At 32.8% G+C, this 11,342-nt stretch overlaps 1 protein-coding gene across 1 annotated transcript; it reads right to left on the reverse strand.

Annotated features, from left to right (window-relative positions):
• Window positions 1–2,007: 2,007 nt before the first annotated feature.
• Window positions 2,008–6,933, reverse strand: LOC114194925. Its single transcript, XM_028085329.1, has 3 exons — window positions 6,379–6,933; window positions 4,709–5,789; window positions 2,008–2,551 (listed from the first exon to the last, which is right to left on the reverse strand). The coding sequence occupies exons 1-3, from the start codon at window positions 6,744–6,746 to the stop codon at window positions 2,261–2,263; spliced, it is 1,740 nt and encodes a 579-aa protein (XP_027941130.1). The 5' UTR covers window positions 6,747–6,933; the 3' UTR covers window positions 2,008–2,260.
• Window positions 6,934–11,342: the final 4,409 nt, after the last annotated feature.

The raw sequence follows: 11,342 nt of genomic DNA on the forward strand, positions 1-11,342 counted from the left end.
GATTTGATGTATATTATAAATAATTTTTAACGTTTAATTAGATTTTTCATACGAATGAGAAGAACAAAATAGGATTTTAACCTAACAATAAATACTTGATATTTAATCTAATTAGTATTTTCTTGTCCTGAATATGTTTCAGAAAAATTGTTTGAAATTGTTTGCTCTATTACAGCCAGTTTGAATAACAATTCCTTCAAATAACTAGTTTGAGTAAATTACTTTAAATAACAAATCAAAATAAAACTGATTAAGGCTCCTTTTTTTCTTATTTGTATTACATAAAATGTTTATGATCTCTTACTTTATTGGTCTATTTAAAAATAAAATCTTTAATTCCTCCAACTTATTATATTAATTTCTAGACTTCTAAATCGCATCCATCTTATTTATTTTTCTTTGCGTTACTCTTCACACATGACATTGTTGTCCAAATTTTATTTTATTTTTTTCCCTCTTCTTCTGCAAAACTAAACCCAATGACATTGTAAATTTTAGTCAAGGACCTTTTAGTTGTGTATTGATCCATACCATAATCGTTGTTCCTCACAATTATTTTTATGGTAATTGGGTATTTTTTATGTTGACTCTTGTTATTACTACTTTCTCCTTCTTTGAATGTGGTATTTTTATAACTAATTTGGGTTTATAGTTTTAGATTTTGAATAAATATTGACTAAGATGGTGATTTGATTTCTACTTTAGTTGTTGCTACTCTAATATTATTTACTATAAACCTATAAATGGTTGTGAAAACAATAGGATAAAATAATATTGAAAAGTTTGGATTGAAAGATTAAAATAATTTTGCACATAGTTGGATGTGGAGTTGTGTGGTGATATAGGAAAATCAAGCAAAAAATAAAATAAAGAAATTGCATACAATAATTAAAAAAATCATTATATTAATTTGAATCCATTCCATAAATAATATGGAAATGGAAATTAAAACAATAAAAACAAATGGAATCGAAGTGGTAAATAAATAAAATGCAAGGGGAAAGATTACTAAATCTATAGCATTTTAACGATTTTCAACTTAAAACTTCATAGAATAGATGATATAAAATATGAAGTTAACTTCGTATAAACTTGAAACCAGTATTTATAAAATTGTAAATTTAATAAATTATTGCAACTATACAAAATATTATAAACAACGTTAGGATTGAAGGTGGAAAACTTTCTCATCTAATAATATAGCAAACTATAAAAAATTGAAAGGAATAAAGTTTACCTCTATAAATTAAAAATATCTTTCCCTCTAAGCCAAATCCCTCACTCCACTATAAATCCACATTTGTAATTTATAAACATAGAATAGATTCACATTCTCATAATTCGTTTGTGCATAAAAAAAGAATAGTTTTTTTGAAATTGTTAACAGATTCTTTATCCTAAATTCCCAATCGCTGTCTAAAGAAATGCTTTGTCCCATGCAAGATTTCAGGTTCATGCATACAAAAACAGTAGAAAATAGTAGTAATTTGAGGAATCTGGTTCATGTTCTACAGATCAATTCCATTTCAACTTTTCCCTCAATAGGCTCAACCATGGGAACAGATATGTGTAAATATCATTGTGCCCAGCACTTGCACGAAACATGTCACTTCGTTACTGAAAGGGTTGGATTATTTCACCACTAAAGAAACACAAAATCAAAAGGGACCCCTTTTTGATACCCTTTGGATAGCCACTGCAGAAAAAACAAAGGAAGAACCAACAAAAATGGCCACTAGCAGGCCCCAGAAAGCATATTCCTCACAACATTATCCTAGTTTTCACAACATAATGCTCCTAGATAACCTCTCATAAATGTTAACCTTGTTGCAATAAGTACCATCAGCTTTCATTATTTAAAATGTTCAAGATAAGAACTTACTTTAAAATTAAGAAAAACAGCACAAAAAAGGGTACTTGTGACTGAATTTTAAGTAAAAAATAGTTCATATACACCATCGAAGTTAAAACTAGATTAATTGCTTTTATTTTGAACTACTCACTAAGTAAAAAATATCAGAACCTGGTTTTTGTTTTCTCTATTGTAATATATTTTCATTTTCAGACAATCATGAAATGGAAAAGAGTGTGATTATGATGACAAAGACATTTGGATTTGTCATCAAGAGATGACAGTAAATACAAGATTGTGAAAAGCAGAAAATTTACATCTTCATTACTGCCATAAAAGGGGGATACATGTCATGTTTATCCATGGACACATAATTTCCTTGTCCATGAACTTGCTATATGTGGAAGTTTATCTGTTGTTGCAGTTTGGTCGCAGCAATATGGCTAAGATTTCAGAGAACTGAGGGCGTTTGGAAGGGGTGTTGTTCCAGCACTTTGTCATAATGTATTTTAGAGTTTGTTGGCAGTCTTTTGGGATTTCTGGTCTAAGCCCACATGCAGCAATGCCCACTGCTGCTTGAACAGGTGAAAATGAAGAGTATGCTGCTTCACCAGTTACCATCTCCCAAATTACCATCCCAAAACTATACACATTACTCATCCATGTCTCTGTCACATTCTCTGGGTCCCCTGCTATTATCTGTTCTCAGCCCAACAAAAGATAAGGTAAAACTAGTGAGTATGAAGACAATGTAACTGTTGTCATGTTTGAGCAAAAAAAGAGTAAATAGTGAATGCACTGAATGTGTAAAAGATTCATCTAACTATATAGACTGATATGCATGATAAATTTAATGACTTTTACTATACTCAGTGGCGGACCCCTGGTTTTGTTAAAATTATTATTACTAAGTATCTGAAAAAAAAAATATTCTGTCCCACATAATCTTATATATTTGAACTCAAGACTCTATGATAAACTTGTGTGTAGTTGATAATGTACAAATACATCACTTGACTTGCCTTCATTACTTAGGGTCTTAAATCCGCAACTGACTATACTTATCTTAAAATTAATGCATATGATGATTTCTGATTAGCTGACAGTGTAAAAATTCTACACCATTAATACATAAAAAATGAACTCTAGAAAATATGTACTAAAAAATAACATCATAAGGACACATATCAGTTCACAACTGCACATGTATAGTGGCAACTTGTCATATCACTCATTTGTGTGGTTGTGCAAGATGAATGTTTGTCACCTACACACGTGAACTGGTGTGTTTGTAAGTGATGTGTAACGAGAAGAGTTGCTAATAAAGTATGACAACCAACTTGTTTATTCACAACAACCAAATAATATCACTCTTGTGAGTGAAAACTTTTACATGTCTTTCTATTCAGTTATCACTTTTTCTCTTTGAATGAATGGCTTTAGTGGATAGCTTTTTTGTGTTTTTTTCTGCCTGCACACGAGGTGTGAGGGCTTTGAGAGTACCCTTTATCAGTAGGACAAAGAACTAGAGTGCTGGGGCAAAGATCATGCTAAAGGCTTAAAGCCTAAGGACATGCGGGCTCCAGCAAGGGATTAATTCTGGTATAATAGGGCATCACACAAGCACACTTATTTTCCTAATGATATACACGAGTGCCCATATAAAGGTAAACACAATAAAGTGAAAGGAAAAAAACAATTATTAGGACATGTTAGGCATGCTCTAACAATGATGCCAGGACAAGTGACGTAAAGTTTCTTTTAAATGTAGGATAGTTCAGCATTGCTTTACATACAATGGATCTAAACAGCATTCTCTGAGACAACAAAGCACACAAAAGTTACTCTAAATTGCCCATAGTTGAACATCTAGTATGTCATTTTCAATGTGTACTGAAACATGAGAAACAGACAAAAAAGATAACAGAGCTAAAACACTTTAGACTGGAATTTGTCACCGAACTAGATAGTGTGTATATGAGGACAAATAGAAAGAGAGAGAAGAAAAATTCAAACTACAATTTGATCTTATTCTTATACATTACTTTTGCTGAAACATTATTTAGGACAATGAAAAGATTACCGGCACTAAACTTTACAAGGAAATCAGTAATGACATATTCTTCATTCTTCCTTTAACACGTGCAGGATACAGTGAGATGTTTAAAGAAACTTCATTAGATTTAGACTGCAAGACATAAACTGTTTTTTCAGAGTGAGAAGGGAAAGAGGAAAAAAGGCTTGAGTAATATAGGTGATAAAATGCTGGTGAGTAGGTGGTGTTCTAAAATTCTTATAGGAGTACAGCAGGTTGGCCAAATAAGCATAAGATACCGACAATCTTTTTCTTTTCCATGTTGGGTAGATTTCAATCTTACCAAATTGTTGAGAATAAAGATGGTGCATATTAAAATTTTCATGGAATGAGGAAGCATAGAGCGGATCCATGAGCATAGGATAGGAGAATTAGTACTTTTGCACCTATGTTTAGAAGAAGCAGACCATTACATGTCAAAAGATTTTGTTTAGCAGTAGGTAAAAAGCATAGAACGCATTCTCATCCATTACCTTACCTAAAAGATTTAGATTAGGTGTGTAGGTTTAGGTGTGAAACTATTGAGAAGGAGGGACCCTATCTTTCAAAAAGGGTAGATACCAAATTGTGATCTAATTCTTCACCTTTTATTTCTTATAAAGAAAAGGTTGATGGTCAGCTGGAGAATATTACGGACTATGCATGGCAAAGACACTACAGAACTACATATGACTATGGAACATATTCCTGTGACAAATTTTACGCAATTGAAACAAGTATTTTTCTAAATAACAAACGAGTGAGAATGAATAGGGACAAACCTCAGGAGCTAGCCATCTATAACCATCAGTTTCATACTCCATAGCTTCTCCAACGCTCTTGCAGGCAGTGACTATACCCATATCTCCCAAGCAAGCATTTCCATGCCTATCCAACAGAATTCTCTGTGTATTAAGGTCTCTATATGCAACACCATGGTCATTCATAAACTTGATCCCTTCTGCCACATCAACTGCAATCCTCACAATATCCTTACTCTGGAGCTTCTTGTTCTTCAACATCAGGTCATGAACAGATCCACCTTCCATGAACTTGGTCACCACACACAACCCATGATTATCATCCACGCAAATACCGCAGAACTGCAGAATGTTCCTATGACCACAAGTCATGAGTTCCAGCAGATCCTTGTGGAGCTCAAACTCGTAAGAATTCCCTTTATCACACCCCTTCAGCTTCTCGATCCCAACCCTCTTCCCCATATATACTCCCTTGTATGAATTTGGCCCAATCTGCTCAACAAACTCAACACTATCTGAGTTCAATAACCATTTCTCAATCTCTTCCCCACCTGACTGTATGGTCTGCCATTCATCCACTGACACAACGAAAGATGAAGAAGGCAAAGGCACCTGAAGCTGAATCCTTTGACTTGAATTCTCAAATTCCTTTCCACGGTAACCATCACCGTATTCTTCTTCGATCTCCACAAGATCTCTCCCTTTAGAATTTTCCTCCTGGCACCCACAGAGCCCGAAGGGGAGCTTCACAGCACCAGTTTTAGGCTTCTTCATTGCAAACTTCAAAGCATTTTCAACCCTGGTCCTCACCAACTTATCATGACCAGACTGAACCACAAGAAGCACAACCCCCAAGGTGAAACCCTTCTTCTCAAAGATCTGAATCCTCTTGCAGCAAATGGAGGAACTATCCAATGCCCCCGACATCGCAGGCCACGAAATCGGAGAGTTGCAAGCAAACGTGAGCTTCAGAGCAGAACCTTGAACCTCATCATCACAATCCTCTTGAATCAAAATCGCAGGCTGGTCACTCTCCGAAGCTTGCTCCATCAACTTTATGTGAAGAAACACATCCTTCATATCAAACTCAGCCTGTGCATAACTGCAACACATCGAAAAAAGCACATCTTGTTAAAACCAAAAAAAAAAAAAACAATAAAAAAACACCCATGATTCCACAAGCAACCCGTATATGTTGTCTTTTAAGTCGTTTAAAGTTCAAACTACTTTGAAAAAAGTCCACCACCGCGATTTTAGCACAACATCCAGGTTTTTAAAGTATCAACAACTTCAATTGCAACTGCATCAGTAGCATTTATCCACAATAAATGTGATAAAACCAAGATGGCAGCCACAATTTAAAACACAAGTGAACTTGGGAAGGTGAGGCATGAAAAATAGCAAAACCCACGACGAAAAAACGAAAAGCGGAAACTAAGATCAAGCATTGGTACGACAAGATCGAAACTTGACAAAATGGGCGACTGGCATCGACATTTTCAAAAACAACCCAATCCCAGTTCAGCCACAATGTCAAAGTTTCCATCCACGATCAGCTCCAGACACATCAGTCGCAGGTACAGACTTTCAAAGCCTCCAAACGCACAAAATTTGGAACTTTCCCACACCACCAAAAAAACCGAAACTGCGAGTAAAGATAAAAACTTTGGGCGGCATTAATTTTCTGGGACCTGAGGGGCAAGGAATCATAATGCTTGCGAATGTTGGACATGAGTTTCTCTGGGAGTTGGCTTCCGGGGTAGAGCTGAGTGAGGTTGCGAACGACACTTCCCCAGGCAAGTTTCCGCGAAGAGGCATCAGCTTTGGAGGAAGGAGGTGAATCGAGGTTGAGCGAGTTTCTGAAGGAGGCTATGGCTTCGGAGACGTTGCGGGTGAGCTTCTGGAACTTCTTCTGGACGTTGGGGATGGAGGAGGGGTCTTTAGGGGTGGAAGCCGGGCCTTCAGATCTGTGGTGGGTGCGCATGAGAACCTGCTCCACCGTGTCATCGTCGGCGGCGGCGGTGGCGCGGCTGGACCAGCACTCTAAAGCTGCAGCCATTGAAGGATTGGGTTGAGAGAAGAAGGTGGTGGGTGCAGATGCGGAGAGTGAGTGATGAGGAGTAATAAATGAGTGTAATCATTTTGCAATGTAACCGCCGGATATTTTGATGACAACTTTTTTAGGTAAATAAATCACTGAACAAACAAAGGAGGAAAACAAAAGGGACTTTCTTTCAGTGCCATTGCAACACAACAACATATGTTTTTCAACTATCTTCATTTCTACTTTAACACAGTTTTTTACTCACTGTTTTTTTACCAAGTCTAGCAACATAGAAAAACATGTTGGATGATTCAATAGTCATCAAATGATCCTGTTGTGTTTGTTCATTTTAATTGCTGTTTGCGGTTGACGATTTCATTTTTATGTTTATTTGTGTTCTTCATTTCTCGTTTTCAATTAACTATGTATGTGCTTGGATTAAAGTTTGAAGGCTCTTATCCATGTTTTAAATATGAAAAATGAAAGTTAAGTATTTTCAACTTTGACGTAAATTACCGAATCATATTTAGTTTAATTTTTCGTCAATTCAAATTCACCATATATTTTAACATTTTTTTTATTTTTCTTCTAAGTGTTGCTAATGAGAAATTATCTAATATCAAGAAATAATAGTTACTTTTAAAGCCAACGATGCTTAAGTTTTGCATACATTGTACACTTTTCTTGAGTTGGATTCTTACACCAACTAAAACTCCATCAAGCATTTATCACTAGAGTCGCTCTTACCATGTGGAAAATATACTATAAGCATTTATTTTACATAACTATTTTTTTATAAATATAAATATATAAACTATATTATAATTACATTTATAGCAAATCAATATTTTTAAATGTGTAAAGTACATCTGATCTTAAAGCGTATCATTAGATTCAAAATACTTATCTTATAAGTCATACAAAATCTAATATTATTTAATAATTTTAAAATGCATGAAATTAAGAATGTTTTCTATTGTATACTTATACTTATATACTTATTATACTTTGTTTACTTTTCTTACAAACAATAAAAATAGCATATAATTATAATTTAATAATTTAGTTAATAAAAAATACATTTTACATAAAATGATTCATTATTGACTATGAGAAACTAGTGTAACTTATAGAGTAATACTTCAATTCCTTGTCATAAATAAACCCAGCAATTTGAAAGGGGACATGGTTAAACTTTTTATATATATATATATATAAAACATTTTTTTCAGTCCAAGTAAGTGAGGCATGTCAAATATTAGTGAATAATGTCTTCAAAGCAAATTAAAGAATAAATTGGTGACAGTTTGAAGTCATGGATAGTGAAAAAAACCAATTTATTGCTCCTGGAAAATAATCTAATTAAAAAGCGATTCTGTCAAACTAGTTGAACATGTTGGCTTTAGCTTTGATCTTAAAAGTGTTAAGTTTTCTGAATGTCAAATTCTAAGGTTGCAGAAGTCATGTTTGGTTGGCTGCATGTGGAGAAACAAACCTATTACAGTTACCATAAATTTATATAAGGAAATATACTAAGAAGTGCTTTTGGATTATTCTTGTTCAGCCTTAACCATATTCACACTTTTCCTTCAATGTACAATAAACTAAGAAATTAAGATAAAAGGATAAAATGTTTAACTGATTTTTTTAAAACATGTGTGTTCATGTTTTCTGTCATTGATGTAAAGATTATTAACATTTTTTTTTAAATTTTATTGCAAATTTAGGAGGTAATATTTTACAAAAATTGCAATTTTGGTTCTTAACATTCTTTTTTCTGCAATTTGAGTTGTGTAGTTTTTTTATTAAGTTTTACTTTTGTCAAAATTCCGTTGAAAGAAAAGAGAAGCGAAGAGTGAATGCACTGATTACAGTGGAAGGTGGCAAAATAAATGATGATCGATGGTCACATTGATTGAATAAAGTGGGCCCAAGGGGGTTTGATAGGAGGCCAAAGTTGTTGGTACCTGGTCTGCCATGTGGCCCACATCGTTCATAAATCAATTAATAATGGGCTTTATCTGGCCCGTTAATTAGGGGAATCAATCAGTTTTGTGACAAATTACTTGCCTTTTTGTTTCCCCTTCGTTTTCTTTCCAGAGGGCCCACTTTCCGGACAACGAATCACTTTCCCTATACTTTTTCAGTCCAATAAATAATCTTAACTTTCAACTAGGTTTATTCTTTTGGAAATCAGAAAATATTTTTAATTATTTATTACATCATTGTTTGTGAAAAGTCTAACATCTTTGGTTTTTACCTCTAACTCCTCATGTTTGAGAATGTAAGTTTGACATACCAAGAATGATAAAGAGATTTTTAAAATTCAAAGGACAAGAAAATATAATTTATGGATTTTTTTTATAAATAATCGTCTTATTGATAAAAAAAATAGCAATATTTTTCCTTATTAATCTTCTTTAAATAATCAAAATTTCAGTCCCGTCCATACGCATTGCAAAGTCCATTTATAACATAAAAGATATAATTTAAGCAATGAAAAAAATAGAAACAAGTTATTGTTTATAAATTTTATTTTAAAAACAATATCTTCCTTTTTTTTAGGGCTTTTTATTTTGTTTTTTATAAAATTATTAATTGCAAAGAGTGAGAATATATATATATATATATATATATATATATATATATATATATATATATATATATATATATATATATATATATATATATATATATATATAAAAACTCATGGTTTGTTGAGTCCATGAGGAGGGTGTCATAAATGAAAATGAAAGAGACTCCCATTTCTATTTTCTTTCTGATTTTCATTTTTTTTTTCTTCCTTTTTGTTTTAATTAATTTTTAATTCTAAAATTAAAGGCTAAAAGGACTCTAAAAAAGTTGTTTCAATTTTTTTAAGATTTATTTAAAACATATTTTTTATTTTTTGAAAAACAAATTTATTTACTTAGTCGAAATTTGGTGTTGACAATTATTTTTTTTAACTTCAGCAATTTTATTCTTCCGTTTACTTTAATTCTCACTCTCATTTTATCGGCCTCTCCCTCCTAAATACAATAATTAATGAAATCATTTAGAATAATTACAAGAACACTAAAGATTGTGATAACCATGTTGTGCATGTGTTTTAGATTGTTCCATTTCAGACACCTCAGCAATTAAGGGCGGTAATGTGGCTTATTTGGCCCGTTTAGGGCCACCTCGCCTTTGGCGAACAAAATTTTTGCCTAGTTAACCTGTCTCGTTTTAAAATTGTCGAGATAATAATTTTGCTTGTCCCGCATAACATTGATATTTTCCATCCATACAAGAATTTAGAACATCTATGCAGAAGTTCAAAAGGAAAATAACCAACACACACAAGTGAAATTTATTTTTATGCAACTCGCTGGCTAGCTTGCCTACCTTGTCCCAACATTACACGAGCTACGAGACAATTTTGGTTGGGCCTATGCGGGTTGGCAAACATTTTTTGTGTGAGGCGACTTGTGCCGCCTGCTTCACTTTGTCATCCTATTAGTGATGTATAAAAGGTTAATAAACAAATCTTCAGTTGTAAGGGTTGAAGTTGTAGGAGTTTAACCGCATCCATAAGCAATGCAAAGACCTGTTATAACATAGAAGATAATTTTTATGCAATTAAAAAACAAACATAAGTTATTGTTTATAAATTTTATTTGAAAATAAAAATCTTATTTTATTTTTTAGGTTATTTATTTTATAAAATTATCAACAACAAATAGTGGAGATGAGGAGATGTACAAAACTCATGAGTTATTGGATCCATGAAAAGATGTGTGATAATTGAAAACAAAACTATGTCTCTTTTTTTATTTATTTTCATTGTTTTTTTTCTTCCTTTTTGTTTTAATTAATTTTCAAGTCTAATATTAAATTTTAAAACAACTATAAAGAAAACTTTTTTACTTTTTATTTATCATTAATTAAAAACATATGTTTGATTTTTTCAAAAATAATTTTATTCATCCGGAAGGAATTGAGTGTTGATACTTAATTTTCCTAATTTGATTTTTTTTTCTTTGGTTTTCTTCAATTCTCACTCTCGTCCTCTCTTGCCTCTGCCTGGTGAATACTATAATTGATGAACTTATTTTGGGGAATTACAAGAACACTGGAAGCTAGGATAACTGTTGTTGGTTTCAATATAGTTGAAAAATCATTTTGAGCTAGTTTTCCTAAAATTTCAATTGTTACATGTGTTAATTGTGTTATTGTTTTTTTTATAAACTTTTTTTCTTAAATATTGTCTTCATCGGGGTTGTGCAGATGTTTGAGGTTATTACACTTGAGGCACCTCAATAATATGGGTGCCAATGTGGGCCAGTTTGACCCATTTAGGCCCGTCATGTACTTGGCCTACAAAAATGTGAACTCAATAGTCTGACCCATTTTGTATAGGTCTTAGCCCGTGAGTCAGTTAATTGTTTTTTATTTCATGTGATAAAGCTTTGAACGTCTTACAAATTGGGAAACTTTAACATTTTCACCAAAATTAAGTAGAGACTTTGGAAAGCTGAAATATAAATTGATAATCCAACATCTTCATCGTATCCATATCCATAATTTGACATGCATGATGAGTTATCGAAATTTTAGCATATTCAGATA

The sequence above is a fragment of the Vigna unguiculata genome, chromosome 8 (assembly GCF_004118075.2).
Source record: "Vigna unguiculata cultivar IT97K-499-35 chromosome 8, ASM411807v1, whole genome shotgun sequence".
Classification (NCBI taxonomy): domain Eukaryota; kingdom Viridiplantae; phylum Streptophyta; class Magnoliopsida; order Fabales; family Fabaceae; genus Vigna; species Vigna unguiculata.